This window comes from Tiliqua scincoides, chromosome 1, assembly GCF_035046505.1.
Source record: "Tiliqua scincoides isolate rTilSci1 chromosome 1, rTilSci1.hap2, whole genome shotgun sequence".
Taxonomy (NCBI): domain Eukaryota; kingdom Metazoa; phylum Chordata; class Lepidosauria; order Squamata; family Scincidae; genus Tiliqua; species Tiliqua scincoides.
Window position 1 is genome coordinate 27389202 of NC_089821.1, and position 17092 is coordinate 27406293.

A 17092-nucleotide genomic window follows, 5' to 3' on the forward strand; every position below is an offset into this window, starting at 1 on the left:
CTTCTTCAAAACTGTTCTTTATACATGTACAGGGCATGGGGGGGGGGGAGGCAATCTGGTTTTGTACATAATACATACTGATTTCAGCTTGATTGCCAACACCTCCAAACAGCCTCCTTTAGATATTTGCATTTTTCATATGCAAATATATAATTTTCTCAAATGCAGCCTAATTAGTGACAGCTCTGTTGTAAAAACTCAGCATGCCAATTCAATCTCTTTGTGTGATTCTGCTCCAAAAAGAGTGCATCTGTGCCAAGGGAAAATGGGTCCTGCTTATCTCAATTGCTTTCTCTTTGCCATAAAAATATTTTCCAGGTTAATCTGCCCCTAAGATAATGTGGTTTTGTACACCTTTCTATAATTTTTGTCATCCCTTCACCAGTGCTTGCAACTCTTCATAAAAAGTAATAAGTGGTTGGCAACCTTCAGTCTCGAAAGACTATGGTATAGCAGTGCTTTTTTGTGAAAAAAAAGGTGCAGGAACTCACAACTTGTTAATCTTTTATTTATTATTTATTTATTTTTAAACCATTTTTTATTGGAGAAATAAAATATTTTTTATGTGCTTCCCCCTAATGATGAACTTACTTCTGAGTAGACATGCATAGGATTGGGCTGTCAATCTCCACATCCCCTTCCCCCTAGCTACTTTTTCTACACATGGGGAAAAATACTGTACAGGTGCACTTGTAGCATGTAGTGTGGCACTACTTCGAGGAGAGGAAGCAGTGAATGGATTCCAAAAAATGGCTTACATGAGTTCCATGTAGTAAAATTACTCTAAGCAACTGTGGGAGTAAGAACAAAAAAGGAATTCTTACATGAGAGGGGTCCTTAGGTGCACATAGAAACAGCTACTTTTGCAAACAAGCAATTAAATATGGTTTAATTCAGGTATCAGAATACTCTGTGTCTTTGGGAAGGCGCTTGGCATGCAATTGTATGTTCTCTGCTGCCCTGAGCAGCTGCTTTGCATTGCTGGAGAGGAGCTGCAAACGCTGGCTGGCGGAGGGCATGCTTGTGGGGGAAGGACGAGGAAGATCTCTGGACAGCATGTTGTACACACGTAGAATCCCTTTTCACCTGCCCTTAGCATGTGAAAACGGGTGCAGATATATATCTCTGCCAGGATTAAGAGCCCAATCCTAGGTATGTCTACTCTGAAGTAAGTCTCATTCTAGTCAATGGAGCTTACTCCCAGGAAAGTGCCTAGGATTGCACCCAATCCTATGCATGTCTACTCAGAAGTCCACTTTAGTGAATGGGGCTTACTGTGGATAGGATGGCAGCCTTAGAGTCCAATCCTGTGCCTGTCTACTCTGCCTCTGTTTTGCTCCCCCCCCCCCGGTATGCCTCCGAAGGGCAGGGGACCCTGCAAAAAGGTGCCGGAACTCCGTCCCCCCACGTTCCATTAGAAAAAAAGCCCTGGGTATAAGCCTACAGCACCCAGTATTCCCAGGTGGTCTCCATCCAAGTACTAACCAGGCCTGACCCTGCTTAGCTTCCGAGATCAGAAAAGATCAGGCATGTGCAGGGTAACAGTTGCTGCCAAAAGTAATAAGTGCCAAGAATCAATTGTGACAGACAGGGTGACGTTAAAATGCCCTCAGCCCAGAAAGCGTTCTGTACAATTAGATGTTGTTAACATGGCAGTAGCACTATTTCAAACTGTTCCATCAGCTAGAAATACTCTAAAGCCATGTTCTTAGGCTATAAAATGCTTTGCTCTATTAAAATGTCATTTGCCAAACTGTTATCAATCCTTCAAATCCAAGCACCGCCATGTTTCAAAAGCAGCAGGAGCAACAGTAGACAGACTCCAGAGTCTTAAATAATCTCTATTACTAATTGTCACTGAAGAGAATTGATCTGGGCTGGCAGTATCGTGAGAAGTTCAGACTTCCACTATGGGATGATTATTAAGGATATTTATGTACTACTGTTCAACAAAACACAAGTTCAGAAAATGACTGACGTAAGAATGGGCCTCTTCTCACCCCATTGTATTATAACCTATAATGTAATGGGATGAGGTCCATTCTCTATCAGTTCTAGGTATGGGGACTGGATTTGCTTATTAATATGGGTAGCACGATTTCTCTGCTCAGTCATTCTTTCCCAGCGGGACTGAAAGCGTATTCCAACTTTTTCAAAAACAAAACCAAACCCCTGTTCATATGAGAAGTCTACTTATGTGTACTATAACATCACATTCACGAAGGCCTAAAAGAACATGGCTATTCCTCTGATTTTTCAGTCCATGGAAGAGAAGAGGTGATCTTGCATGAGTTACAGCACCAGCCCGCTGATGCAGGAACACCAAGGGAGGGGCAATTGGAGAAGTCTCCTCAGGGCAGGGTGACCAGATGTCATAACTGCAAAAGAGGACAAGGCACCCCAACATGTAGGACATCCAAGAAAAATGTAGGACATAACAAAATAAAAGCTAAAAACACTCATATATTGATTTCATGTGGTTAATTTAAGCACTATATTATTATTAAATTTAAAACTATACTACATATAATTTATTACATATAATTTATTAATTACAAGAAGGCTATGTGCTGCCTGCAGAGGCCCGCTCACAGGGAAAAGGAGGACATTTAAGTTCTTTTCCAGGACATGAGGCTAAAAAAAGAGGACATGTCCTGGAAAAAGAAGACACCTGTTCGCCCTGTCTCAGGGTAAGTTTTATTCACTTGCCCTGGGAAAACCTCCCATAGTCCCTATGAGACTTTTCAGTCCTGCTCTTGCTAGTTTGCTGGCACAGGACCAAGGCAGACTGAAAAAGGAATATTTTTTTATTTGAAAAATTTATATCCCGCCTTTCCTGTACCAAAACACACACCAGAGATGATTTACAAAGATCCATAATAAAACTGCAATCTATCACAAGAGTAATAGAATTTGCCACACACTCATGCTGCCACCTTACCTTTTGCCAACAGACGTTGGCCTGGTTGGTAGCCTGGCTGCACTGGCCGGTGGCAATGTAGCACACAACAGAGTTGCACAACCTTCTGGTAGGTTCCTGCCTGCTCTGTTGGCAGTTCATGGATTCTGCCAGTGGAATATTTAAGTAGGATTGAGCTATTAGTTGCTCTGATATTGTACTGCTCATGCTAGTAGACCACTCTACCAACTCTACCAAGTGCATTTTACCCACAAAAACCATCATCAGCACTGGCCGATACATTGTGCAAGGTAATGACAAGCAACACACATATCTGTTCTATTCTGAATCAGGAACAAATTACTCCACCATATCAGCTGGTTTACCAATTGTGGGTGTTTGCATCTACTATGGTTCAGTGTTGCTAACTTGCCTCAGCTCTCAGGATTCTTTATCCAAAGAATTGAGATATGGTTTAGCATATGGTAGATATGGTGGGGAGCTGGTTTCTGTGAGGGAAAAACCTGAGTTCAAATTCTCAGGCCTAAAGCTGACAGAATGACACTGGGCCAATCACTGAAGTGTGTATTCATTTCAGAATGAATAGGAAGTTGAACCAAATTGGAAACATTTTGTCACAACAATAAACCCTATATGGGCTTTTCTCCCTTGAACAGGTCAGAACATCTCCTGGTTGGCTGTCATGGCTTCCCCACCTCCACAGTTCCCCCAGGTGACATGGCTTCCTCCCTTTCTCTGTTGGTTGGCAACCTTCAGTCTCGAAAGACTATGGTATAAGCCTACAGTACCTGGTATTCCTATGCAGGCTCCCATCCAAGTACTAACCAGGCCTGACCCTGCTTAGCTTCCAAGATCAGACAAGATCAGGAGTGTGCAGGGTAACAGTTAATTAACAATTGCTTCTCCCTAGCCACCCACAAAGTCAGTGTCTGGTTTGCTACGCAGTTGTATTTAGGTACTTAATAAACCTAAATCTATATCTCTCTATAGAAGTCTCTATATCCTGTAACCTCATAGCCACACACTCTGAACTGGTGCATACAAGGGGCAGTACCATAGAACAGTCTCTACGTGGGACAGATAAGTGCAGAGACAAAGCGGAAATGTTTTGTTTCCAAGGTGAGAGATGAAGCAATTGACATGTTCCAGTACAGAGTCTACCAGACAAATGATTGATGCCTTTTAGTTAATTTTGCTGACGGATGACAGAGCAGCAGCCTTTTACTACTAAACCATAAATGCCATACTGCATTCACATGAATTAGGGGAATAAAATATAGAATGTTCCTCCATTAGATGGGAAACATCCAGAATGTTTTAAAAACTATTTGCGCAGGCATATTTCTGAACAAATATGGAAATACATGCTACGCAAAATGGCGCAGTCAAAGGGTGCCATGTCTTTCCCACTGGTCCCCTCATTTGGCTAACACCTGGAATGCCTTCTCAGTGCTCTTGGCAGGACAACACACAGTGGAAATGTCAGTATTCCATAATAAAACATTTCAAACATAGAAGTTAAAAGAGCAAGGGTGTGTAAACCATATTCAAAAATACGCACAAGGAAATACAGGTGAGGTCTCGGGATCCACAAGGGATCCATCCTTGGATCCCCCGTGAATACCAAAAACCATGGATTCCAAAATCCAGAGGGCTTCTCTGGGCCTCCCAATGCCTTATAAGGCATTAAAAACTCACTTCCAGTTTCCCTCCAGAAATCAGAAGTAGCTTTTTTTTTTTTGCCTTTTAGGCCACTCTGAAGCCCGCTGAGACCATGGGCAGATGCATGTGTCCTCTGCAGGCCTCCTGGAGGTGACCGAAGCACAGTTCTGGTCACCTTTGGAGGGTTCAGGTGGGGCCAAGTCTGGCTCAACATGGGTCCAGGGGATCTACGTGGAGCTAGATCTGTGGATATAAAATCTGTGAATAAACAGGCTGCACCTGTAAGACACTGAGAAATTTCCATTTGTAAAACAATCTACAATTACAATTAAAAGTAATAAACATGACTAGAAGGAACAATAGTTTCAGTTATTCTGAAATACAGTGGTACCTCGCATAACGAATGCCTCGCGCACCGAAAAACTCGCAGAACGAAAGCGTTTTGCGAAGTTTGGTAACTTGCACAACGAATTTTTATGACCCGTGCTTCGCAAGACGAATTTTTTTTTTGTTTTGCTTTGGTTTGTCTTAAGGGGAGGATCTTCATGTCAGTTTATGATCCTGTCTACCCTAGTAAGGGGAGGATCTTCATGTCAGTTTATGATCCCGTTCACCCTACTAAGGGGAGGATCTTCATGTCAGTTTATGATCCCGTTCACCCTAGTAAGGGGAGGATCTTCATGTCAGTTTATGATCCCTTTCACCCTAGTAAGGGGAGGATCTTCATGTCAGTTTATGATCCCGTCCACCCTAGTAAGGGGAGGATCTTCATGTCAGTTTATGATCCCGTCCACCCTAGTAAGGGGAGGATCTTCATGTCAGTTTATGATCCCGTCCACCCTAGTAAGGGGAGGATCTTCATGTCAGTTTATGATCCCGTCCACCCTAGTAAGGGGAGGATCTTCATGTCAGTTTATGATCCCTTTCACCCTAGTAAGGGGAGGATCTTCATGTCAGTTTATGATCCCTTTCACCCTAGTAAGGGGAGGATCTTCATGTCAGTTTATGATCCTGTCCACCCTAGTAAGGGGAGTATCTTCATGTCAGTTTATGTAAGTAAGTCCCATTGTGCTTGCTCCCAGGAAAGTGTGCACAGGATTACAGCCTTCAAACTCCCCACTCAGCATCCCCCCCATCGCTCATTCACCCTCTTACTGCCCCATTTCCTTCACGTTTCCCCCCATGATCACGGCAAAAGCAAGCAATTGAGTGCAGCTGCTCTGTCCTCCCCAGCTTAGAGCACAATCCTGTGCGTGTCTCCTCAGAAGTAAGTCCCATTGTGCTTACTCCCAGGAAAGTGTGCACAGGATTACAGCCTTCGAGCTCCCCACTCAGCATCCCCCCCCGTTTTTGAAATCCTCTGTACAGTATGTATGCCTTTAAAGAGCACTTAATAAACACTTTGTAAACCAAATTTGACTTTGTTCTGACTTTTCTTGCCCATAGGAACGCATTAATTAAATTTCAATGCATTCCTATGGGAAAACGCGCTTCGCAAAACGAAAAACTCGCATAATGAAAGGACTCGCGGAACGGATTAATTTCGTTATGCGAGGCACCACTGTATTCTGAAATTTGCTTATCCTTAAATCTTCCAGTGCCACATCTCTATGCTTCTAATTTCCAGTGCGCTCCAATGCAATTAGTTTTGACTTTGGAGTGTAATTTGAAAAAAAATATGGAGAACCAAAAGAAAAAAAACCCCCAAGGGTACACATATTTAGAATAGTATTTGTACTGATCTGAGATATCAGGAACTATGGGAATCTTCCGGCAAGGGCTAGAGCTGAGCTCTAACCTGCAAAATTTGGGGAAACAAAGTCCACTGTCAGAAAGGGCAATTGGTGGAGTTGGGCTGGGTCCTGCCTGAGAGAGGGAATTTTGGTGTAGAGCTAATGCTAGCAAGTTTAAAAGAAAAACAAATGCCAGACTTGGAAAGTCGATTATGCTCCCATCACCAAAGTGACCTTTGCAACGAGAGCAGGCGACAGATACTCTGATCAAACAGACACTCTTATCTCTGTGTTAGCAAACCTAGGAGTTGGCTAGAGATGTGACAGTAGAGGTGGAGAACAACTTGTGCTCAGCTTATCCAGGACAAATAAGTGAAGGGGGGAAAAAAAACACATCTAGACAGAATCACCCTTCAGTATTTTCAGCCTGCACCACAAAACACAATCATCCTGACAGAAGGAACAGCTCTCCCCTCTGTGCAGCAGACACAGAACCTTTGCCTCGTGCCATTTATTGGGCTATTATCTGGGACAGTTTTCTCCCTGCTGTCTTGTCAGCCTGTCTCAGGAAAGCAAGTTGCTCAAGCTTTCAAGTGCAGACAGGCTGGACTTGTCAATGCTGGGTAAACGCAGTCCTGGGTGAAGCCATTCATTTGCACAGCTTGTCCAACGCCTCTCTGTTTGCTTGTGCTGCCTCCCCCTCTTCTACTTGCATAAGTAGGCGGTACGCAGCGTGCCAGATTATGCAATGCTGGCAGCCTGACTCTGCCCACAACTTCGAAGCACCAGTGCGTCACACGACGGATGCTGATCCCGTACACACTGTTGATGTTCTATGCTGGAGTCTTGCGAGGGCATGTTAAAACACCACTTTATCAGTAAGGCTAGTGAAATGAAGAGTTTTATCTTGTGTCAGGATTAGGGTTTTATCATCATCAAGCCATGTAAGACAACATTAGCCAGGACTTTCCTTTTTAATGTGTCCATTATCACAACATCTCTACAGGACGATCAATAAATGTTCCATTGGATAGACTGGGAGGTTGAGGAACAGATTAAACATACAGTATATCCATGGGAAATCAAATCTGTGAATGTCAACTGACATGGGGTTTCCTACCATACATTCATGCCAATCTGGGGGCTTATCTGTTGTGCAAGTCTCTCTTCCTCCAATGCTGTCAATCATCCTTCGATAGTGTCCTTGTGTCTGCACACATCCCTGCAGCACCTGCCTGCTGAAAGAGGTGTGAGTTTAAAGAAAACAAGGTTTGAAGAAACAAGGGTTTAAACAAGAACAAGAGTTCAAAGAAAACAAGCTGAGAAAACAAGGACAGGACCAGCTCTGGGAAAGAAGGGCAATCTAGGATACCATCCAACAATTCTTAGGACTCAAGACCCACAGATATCAGAGGACCACATGAGTTTTCAATTATACATTCAAAACCCATGTGATCAATTCTTAAATCATGGATTAAGAAGAGGAAAAAGTGCTTGGCTTATTTTGTGGAGGAAGAAAATTTTCAGATAAGGAAATCCACAGGGATTTTGCATTCAAACCTATGCTATCACGCTGATTTCCAGGTGGGCTTGGCCTGGGCCAGGGAGAGAATGAGCCATGCCAAAGGCCACCCAACCTGGATTTCCTGTGTTCGGCTCTACGCATTCTGGCTCCTTCATATTCCAGTTCTCAGAGGATAATATCAGGAATGGGAACTCAAGTTCAAGTCACAACTACATGTGTTTTTTGCTGACTCGTGTACACTCTAGTCAAGTGTGTTAATGACTCCGACACTGACTCAAGTCTGAGGCCACTGACACGGCACTTGGTCCCTACACATGCAGATGAGTCTGCCTGTGTCCCGGTGTGCTTTTTCACTCTTTTCACGGTGTGAAAGACCTTGTGGGGCCCTCATTCAGAACAGGTGAGTAGCAGAGAAATTCCAGTCAGGAGGCAGGGAAAGTTAATAGGGAAATCCCCTGGGGCATTTGGTGGGCCGCTGTGAGATACAGGAAGCTGGACTAGATGGCCCTATGGCCTGATCCAGTGGGGCTGTTCTTATGTTCTTATGTTAATGTTTTGGTTTTGCATCGAGCAAGAGGCGGGGAGAGGCAGGAACGGGTTCTCTTATTATCTCTGAAGGAACCAATGATCCATAGATGAAAGTTTTTTTCCTGGACATGTGAGGGGAGAAGACTGGGGGAGGCCGTTCCTAGCCATTGAAGAGAAATTCATGGCATGGATCCAGCAGGCTCATTGAATGACCCACCACAATGGGACTACTTCTGAGTAGAGCTGCAAAGGATTGAGTCATTCCGGTAAGCCTCACAGCTGCTGCATGTGACCCTCCTTCCTCTTGCCACTTCTATCCCCACTCTCACGCAGTCCATCCCACCCCTCCCACCTTGTTTACTGATGGGATGGGGACGTCAGGGGAGTGTTTGAAGAAAACTCAAACACATACCCCAGCAGCAGCTCCATTTCTTCCATGGAGCTGCAGCAGACTTTTCTGCATAGAAAACTCCGTCTTTTAGAGTCCCCAAAACACACTGGGCAATTCATAAAGTCCGCCTGTTAGGATTCATTTTCAAGTTGAGTTAAAGGGGGCAGAGATTTGTGACTTGACTTCAGTCAAGCAGTGCTGGATTTGCCCATCTCTGGATAACATTGACTTCCCTGAAAGAACTCATGAAGAACTTGAAAGAACTTCCTTCAAAAAACTCAGTCAAGGAGCTTACAAGGGAATACAGCGTCACTCTCAGACGTCAAGCTTTGAGACATGCATTATGGGGCTACTCCTTTCCCTCCCCCTGTCTTTAAACTGGTATACAATAGGCAGAAATAATTAAGAACAGCATTCCTAGCAGGAAGATACAGTGATGGGGAAAGCTTCACAAGTTCTACACACTAGAACAGGGGTGTCCAAAGTTTTTGGCAAGAGGCCTGCATCATCTCTCTGACACTGTGTCAGGGGCCAGGGAAAAAAGAATTAATTTACATTTAAAATTTGAATAAATTTACATATGTTTACATAAATATATATATTAAAGATGAACTTATATGAATGAATGAAGGTCTTGCAATAGCTCAAGTCCTATAAAAGGCCTTGCACAAAGCAAAACTGGCCTTTCCTTTGCTGCCGCTACTGCATCACAGATGTGAAACAGCAAGCAGTGGAGGGAGCCCTCATCCCACAGCTCAAGCAAGAGGTCAAATAGTCGCCCTCACGCTTAGAGCAGTTGTGTCTGGCCAGCAAATCTCTGGAGGGCCAGAGGTTCATTGGAGACTGGGGGCTCCCTGAGGGCCACATTGGGAGTCCTCGAGGGCCGCAAGTGGCCCCAGGGCCAGGGTTTGGGCACTCCTGCACTAGAACAAACAATTAGCAAAATGTCCACCTTTAGGATGGGCAGGGGGTTTGTGGAAGGTGGGTACTGTATACTGCTAAGACCTAAGGAGGTGGGGGAGATTGTAGTGCACCTTTACCTTCTGCACCCCCACCCCCACAACTGGACCAACCAGAGCCAAGGATGGAGAGACTTTGCCCCCAGTACAATAGCATTCCAAAAACAGCATGTTATTTTCTTCCATGTGCATGAATTGCACACATTCAGATATGCAGGAGAAAGTAAAAGGGTACATTGGAACACTAGTGGGTCAGAAGATCATCATGTCTGTATCTCCCCCCCCCCCCCACAAAAAAAAAATATCAGGACAAGCAGGCTGGTTGTGTGTGCACACACCTTAAAGCAGGAAAAGTGGGGCAGGGAGGAAAGTGCCTCTCCTAATGTTGCTGGTCAGTTCCCATTTGGTGGCTCCCGTGACTGCTTTCAAATGAAAACAGATACATGACAGATCTCATATAACAAACAGTTTGGAGCAAAGATGTATGTTTGACAAGCAGACAGCTTTAGACTTCCCAGAGGGAGCAGCAGGAAGGGTTAAGCCCGAGTGGCAAAGTCTTTGCTGGGGGGGCATCAACTACAGCAAAGTAGCCCAGCACAGCACCAGAAAAATTGGGACGTGCTCCAGTTCACAGAAGAGGTTTGGTCTCGAGAGGCTGTGCCAACTGCTTACAATTCAAGCAAATAAAATGTGTTGCTATAGGAACAGGACATTTGGGAGTGGAACAACAACAACAACAAAAATACACCAATAAAATATACCCGGCTTCCATTTCCAAGTTGAAAATGTTTATGACCAGAAAAGGCAATGTGGATGATCAATGTGCTTGGATGAGTGAGTGATGCCAACAATGCATGGGGAGATAGCTCGGATTGCACAAGCACCCACCATCATTTGTCGTGTGCTACTCCTTGGGGACTAATATGCTGCTCTCGACCTTCGGTTAGCTCTGCAGCCTGTCAGAGCCCAAACCCATCAACCCTCCCACTGGTGCAGCTGCACCAAAACGGAAGCTTTATCCAGCTTTATGGCAGTCAGCGTCAGAGGCGCTAGAAATCGGCCAGGAAGTATAGGATTGGACCGTTAACTTCTTTTCTGCCATTAGGCAACTTTGGCAATCAGGTGACTTGGCCAAATGGACCACTCAGGCTGTTGGCCTGAAAGATGTTAACAGAAAGGGATGGAATGGTGCCAGCCAGGCAGTTTGATGAAAATGCACGAGCAATTCCATCAAAGTGGAGACAGCTCAAAACAGAAAGGCTTAAAAAGCAAGGGGTGGGAAGAGCAGTGGAGTACTAGACTTGGACACAGAATGCCGGATTCAAATCTCTGCTTAGCCACAAAGCTTATTCCAAGACCTTGAGTCAGTCAATATCTCTCAGCCTAACCTCCCTCACAGTGGTGTTACAAGAACAAAAGGAAAGGGAGAAGACACACAAAGCTACCCTGAACTCCTTGGAGGTACACAAATATGAAGAATCCATAAGGCTACCATAAAGTCACCAGTTATTTTCACGTACTGTTGGCCTCCATCTGCCACTTCTGTTACCTGATCTTTACAGAATAGTTTGCTGACTCCTTTTAATCTATGCAATGCTTTTATTGGGGGGTGGGGTGGGGCAAAGTCTTCACTAAAACATAAGAGTTGGAAGGGGTCTTCAAGACCAGGAAAGCAGGAAAATCCTCTCTCAAACACGAACAAGTCTTTATAAGGCCACAATCCTAACCTTGTGTTACGCTGGTGCAAGTCCCTTGTACTGGCCCCAGCGTCGCAAACGTGCCGTAAAGTGTATTTGCGCTACCTCATGACTCAGCTGGGCCGGCTCAGGGATGTGCGCTGGCCCACAGAGGCTGCATCCAGCCTTCGGGCTGATCTGGGGAGGGAAGGCTGTGCTAGTCAAGCTCAGCTGATGTAAGAGGGTGGGGAGGAGGAAAGAGGGAGACGTTCCAGGGTGGGAGGAGGGTGGGTGCAGGGTGTCCCTGGAGGTGGGACGCAGGAGGAAAGGTTGGGACCCGGCAGTTATGCCAGATCCCAACCCTGTTCCCTGAGTAGCATGGAGCGGCTCTAAGCCACTCCGTTCTCCTCGAACTTGTGCCACCTCCTGAGGTGGCACAGGTCCAAGGAGACTCATTGGGGCTGTGGTGGCTTACCTGGGGGTAAGGGGAAGAGTTTCCCCTTGCCTCAGACTGAGCCAATTCTGGCCCCACTCTTGTGCTGGCAGGCCTCCTGGCCTGCCTGTTCCAGAGCAAGATGCTCTGCCAGTAGGCTTCAGGCAGACAAAGCACTGCTGCCTATCCAGACAGCATGAGGAGACCTTTAGGGATAAGAACAAAAGCAACCATATGCAGAGGAAAAGAGATAGGATGTTAGAGTTTGAAGGAAATTTCATTGCCTTCTGTCATTTTCTGGGTTTTCAGATCTGCATTGTGGCATCTTTTTTTGCTACAGAATACAGTTGCAGCACCAGGTAATCCACTATTGGTTAGGCAAACTGCTATTAAGTCTACAGTACCTGGAATCAAAAGCATCCTGTGCACAGAGCCAGACCATTTCATTGCTTCCCATGAGCAAGGCTGAGGAACAGTGCTAAACTTTCTTGCGTCACCTTCACTGCCTTATAATGTGCACTGTCTTTGCTTTTACAGTGCATTTCATGGTGCTGCTTTTATGCATAGGTTTTTGTGGCCTTTCCGCATGGTGTGTTCTGAAGAAGAGGCAGAGCAATTATGAGTTTCCTTCTCACCTTTCTTTCACAGCGTATTATTTCAATATACAAGAAAAAATGAAAGGAAACCAGCAATTGAGCCTTCCTTGCCTCCCCCTTCCCCTGACCAGCTGACTAATTAACGGGGCAATTCATCACAAATCCACCAGCCATACTGAATAGGAAGCAATAAAGCAAATAGAACTAACTGAGAATAAACCTTAATTATGTTACTGAGAACATTTGCTGCATGAGTTTTACCTGGGGGTAAATATTATAGAAGAATCTTCGTTGTAGAAGAAGGAACCTGCGAGTGAACACTGCTACAGAAAGTGTTGTGGAATATTGGCCAAGCTATAAGTGGGATCTAGAGTAGAAGCAACCTCAACCACACAAGTTGTCAACAAGCCTAATGTTCTCATCAAGTTCCTCTTAGAAAAAGTTCCTCTACTTTTTGCAGTTAGAACATTTTCTTAGCACAAGCTGAACCAGTGAGCTTTTATCATGCGCCATTTGTTTAGCAGTCCAACAGTTTTTGATTTATGGGTGGAAGCTGCATGCTTTCCACTTTCCACTAACACTCCTGCTTAAGAAACCTGCTATGGAAACTGCTATGGAAACTGGGTGACATCTAGAGAAATGCGTCTGTTTGTGGAAGCGCACTCCATAAACCCAAGCTGTATCCAAGAATGAAAGAAATGCTCTTGCGCAGAGGGGTCCTTGCGCAAGCAGAACACTCCTTCTGTTCTCAGAGGGAAATTGTATTCACAGAAGCCTTAGTCTGGATGCCACCCACTACTGGAAACAAATAAAATGGAGCCTGCCAATTGGGAGTTTCGGTTTAGGTTAGATTTATACAACCCACAAAAGATCATATATGTCATAACTATATCTCCATGCACAGTACCTGGGAGTGCTTTGGGCCAAAGCTAGCATGTGAATACAAATGAAAAATTATGAGAAAGTGGGCCACTGACACAGAGACCAAAAATGACAGTCCAGCTTCTTGCCAGGCTGCCCAACTTACAGCATACCAAAAGGGCGAATTAGATGAAAAAGACGATGTGGGTTGCACAGTGATGGAGGGCAGCACAGTTGGCAGCAGAAGAGCAGGACACTCAAAGGAAAGGCTTATCCGTTTCCCTCCTACAACCTCTTCTCAGGTTGCTGTTTTCTGCAAACTAGAAACACCCAGCTGGAAGAAGAAGGACGGAGAAAGGGCCACATAGGAAATGTGATGGGCAAGGGAAGAGATAAACACTCCCTTCCCACTCCATTCCTCCACTGCAAACTTTCCCCCTATCCCCAGCCACCTTGCAGCTATGCAGTACACAATGAATGCTGTCACTAACTGCCAGGTGTTTTGCCACAGTTCTGCTAATGTAAGAGAAAAGCAGATCTTCTGCAAAGAAAGGAAAGTCGCTACATAGGAACAATTTTCATACTTTTCAGACCTAGGAACTATCTTTACCTTCTAAGGTGATATCCATTTAGCTTTTTACTTTGTGTGTCCTTCTTCCTACTCTTCTTCCCCCACCTATTTTGAAAACAAATTTATAAAGAGAAATTAAAGTATTGATACTGGGTCAATTCACTGGAGGTTGGTGTGCAATCCAGTTGGGAATCAAAACACATTAGTTGAAGAAGATCAAGCATCTACAAAATCTTTCCAGTTTTCAGAACCAGTTCTGTCCCATCAGTAGAGGTGGGAGAAAATGGTGATAATGAAATAAAACACCTAAACCTTGCTTCCTGAACTTCTCTATCTGTGAACATGCACAAACAAAAAATCTGCATAAAAAACACAACACATTTTAGTTGGTTTTTATTATTTAGTTGGTTTTTAGTTGGAGGTGCATGGGTAATGACTATGGCTGCATCTGCTGACTCTATACCACCAATATCACCTACCTAGCACACTTTTAAAGAGATTATAATTTGTAATGCAGATTTTGAATAAAAACACATATCGCCTTTTTGCACTTCTAACTTTTGAAAACACCAAAATCTGCAAAAAAATAAAAGTTTTCTCCCACCTCTATCCATCAGTATTTACAGTTCTAAACTCTAGTTTTGAAAACTGTACAATCCCTCTGAAAACTGTACAATCCCTCAAGCAAATACTTCTCTTCTTTTACTTTTGTGATGCACACAGACAAATCAATTCTACCCTGTTGTGCTGAGCCTTCAGTGGTCTATACATTTATTTATTCTTTACAATCAATCGGTAAAAGTGAAAACTTGCACATAGCTGAGGATTAATCGCTTCAATCTGTTCTCAGCAGGAAACAGTTTCCATCAACAGCAGAAATGGGCAAAAGAGATGCCAACAAATATTTTCTGAAACTGATTTGCAGTGACTAGGTACATGCCGAGTGTCTTGGTTGCTTTCAGTGTATGAGAAGCATTTCATTTCCCAGAGAGATGATATGTATTCCATTCTAAATGTATGCTAAGATTTTTAACTGAGCATCCCCTTCCCAGCTTGTTGTACTGAAAAAGCCAGCTGATTCAGTCCTATAACAGGACCAATTAGTTCTACCCCGAATTCAGGACTAGTGAGCTTCTCATCAGACCTTCTTGTCTGAAGTCCCAGAATCACCAAGGGGAAAAGACAAAACACCAGGTTCTGTGGCAGTGTGACTACTTACATTCCATCTTCTGGATTTCTCTTGACTCAGGCCTTCACCAGCTGAACAGAGAATAGCTCCTTGCACAGCTAAATTTCTAGAGATTACAAATATCCACAACTCCATAAAATTGTGCAGGAAGTTGGTATGATTAACACTGTAATCTCCAGGTTCTGCTTTTAAAAGAAATGTGCTGTCATCTGACATGCAGACTACACTCAGAAGTAACAGTGTTACATACGTTGTTGTTTTTAAGGAAGAGCAAGTAACTAGCTGCTACTAGGTGTGGTAGGAAAGGAGGCACATTCTATTTCATATGATCTGCCTAGATGCTTTGGAGAGGACACAGCACAGCAGTGGCTTGATAAGAAGGGCTATGCATACAAGATTGTTGGGGACAGTGATGTGTCACAGTGATTCACACAAATGTGCACATGGCAGCAAAGTCAAATTTCTGCCTTCTCTAGTGCCAAGGTGAAAGACTGTCATCTACCACTAGTCCGCTCTTTTAAAGATAGAGCAGATGCTTTGCATCAGAAGATATGATGTTCAATCTGTGGAACCTGCACTCCATTTAAGTGAACTCTTGTAGGTAGATTGGGAAAGACCCTCAAGGATAGTCACTGCCAGAGCAGTCAGAGCAGTCAGTAGTGGGCTGGGTAGCCCAGAAGTCTGACTTTGCTTAAGGTTACATCATATGCTCATTCCCCCTGCACCACAGGAAGCCTAGTGGGCTAGATATGGAAGTAGTCTTCTTAAATAGCCAGAGTGCAGAGTTATGTCTGCTTTAGGTTTTCTCCAACAATAAATTTGAGAGTCTTCCTTGTGTTACAGGAGATCTCCAAAGTATAGTAACAGGGAGATAGGCTGATCCTTCAGTATGGGGCTCAGAGTCTGGGGATATTGCCTCTGATGTATTGTGCAGCTTCCAGCAGTCACTTCATCACACTGTATCTCCCTTTTACCTCCATGGCTGTGTCTGCCACATGTATTTGATGTGAAAAACTGAGCTAGTCCAGGACATGCCACTTGCAAGCTGTGCTTTGATAAACCCAGAAGGAATAATTGAGAAGATTCTTATTCATAGATTTTTTTTTTTAAGTTGGTAGCATAGGGTAAACAACAAGAGCATGCAGTCACTCTTCTCTGCAGAGAAAATCCCTGCTGGGTGAAAACTAGTTAAAAGTGATGTACACAGATTAGCAAATCCTTAGATCTTTAATTCAAAACAGTTGTACTGAAATTAATACTCTACAGAGAAAGGATTTGCTTCTTTTTCAAAAGAACAACATGGCTCAGAGCCAAATGTCACATATTAGCAGGCAGTCTTAGAAACAGGCATCACTCAGCATCACTGTGGACTTGCAACAGTTGTGGATGGACATTACAGCAGACTTTTCCTTCTGTCTGTCAGATATTAGGCACCAGCACTCAAAGAGTCCAGCAGAGCTACTTGTCCTGAAGCAAAATTGACTTCTGGGCCTAGCAGCCAGAGTACAGCACCATGGATGTCTTCGCTCATGCATTCGTTGCCTTGGGGTCTGGATACATTGTCCTAAACGTCAGATTTATCCGTGCATCTCTGGAGTGATATTCTTTTGGCACACGATGCTAAAACATTCAAAAAACCACACACAAAAAAACAGAGTCTGTGAAGAAAAACTTGTTGGATACAAGAACACAGAAATATTTTTTTTTTTGTTGCATGAACTCTTCACAATGTTCATAAACCAGGCTTCAGACAAAGCCAAAAAGGCAGAGATGCATTAAACCTCCACGGCTTTAAAAAAAAATCAGATCAGTACAATGTTGATATTAAAGGTGACAGAAGAGCAAATCCCACCTTTGTGCTGCTCTGTTTTCTGAAAATATCACTAGTTTACATTCAGATAGACTATTTTCCATTGCCTGTTCAAGACCAAAGTTAGTTCAGAGATGCGGTACACAGTTTCCACCTCACTCTTACTGGTTTATCAGAAAGGTCACTTTAAATGAGATATCATGTGGTTCAAGAGCCATGTATGGAAAGTGACATGGTC

General features: G+C 43.9%; 1 protein-coding gene across 3 annotated transcripts in view; it reads right to left on the reverse strand.

The window, feature by feature from the left end:
- Window positions 1-14587: 14587 nt before the first annotated feature.
- ALKBH3 (alkB homolog 3, alpha-ketoglutarate dependent dioxygenase) overlaps window positions 14588-17092 on the reverse strand; it is a 33126-nt gene continuing 30621 nt past the window's right edge. For all 3 annotated transcript variants that reach the window (XM_066634563.1, XM_066634545.1, XM_066634554.1), the window contains exon 10: window positions 14588-16664. In XM_066634563.1, the coding sequence (XP_066490660.1) occupies window positions 16572-16664 (93 nt within the window). In that variant the 3' untranslated portion in view covers window positions 14588-16571. The remainder of the gene's footprint in view (window positions 16665-17092) is intronic.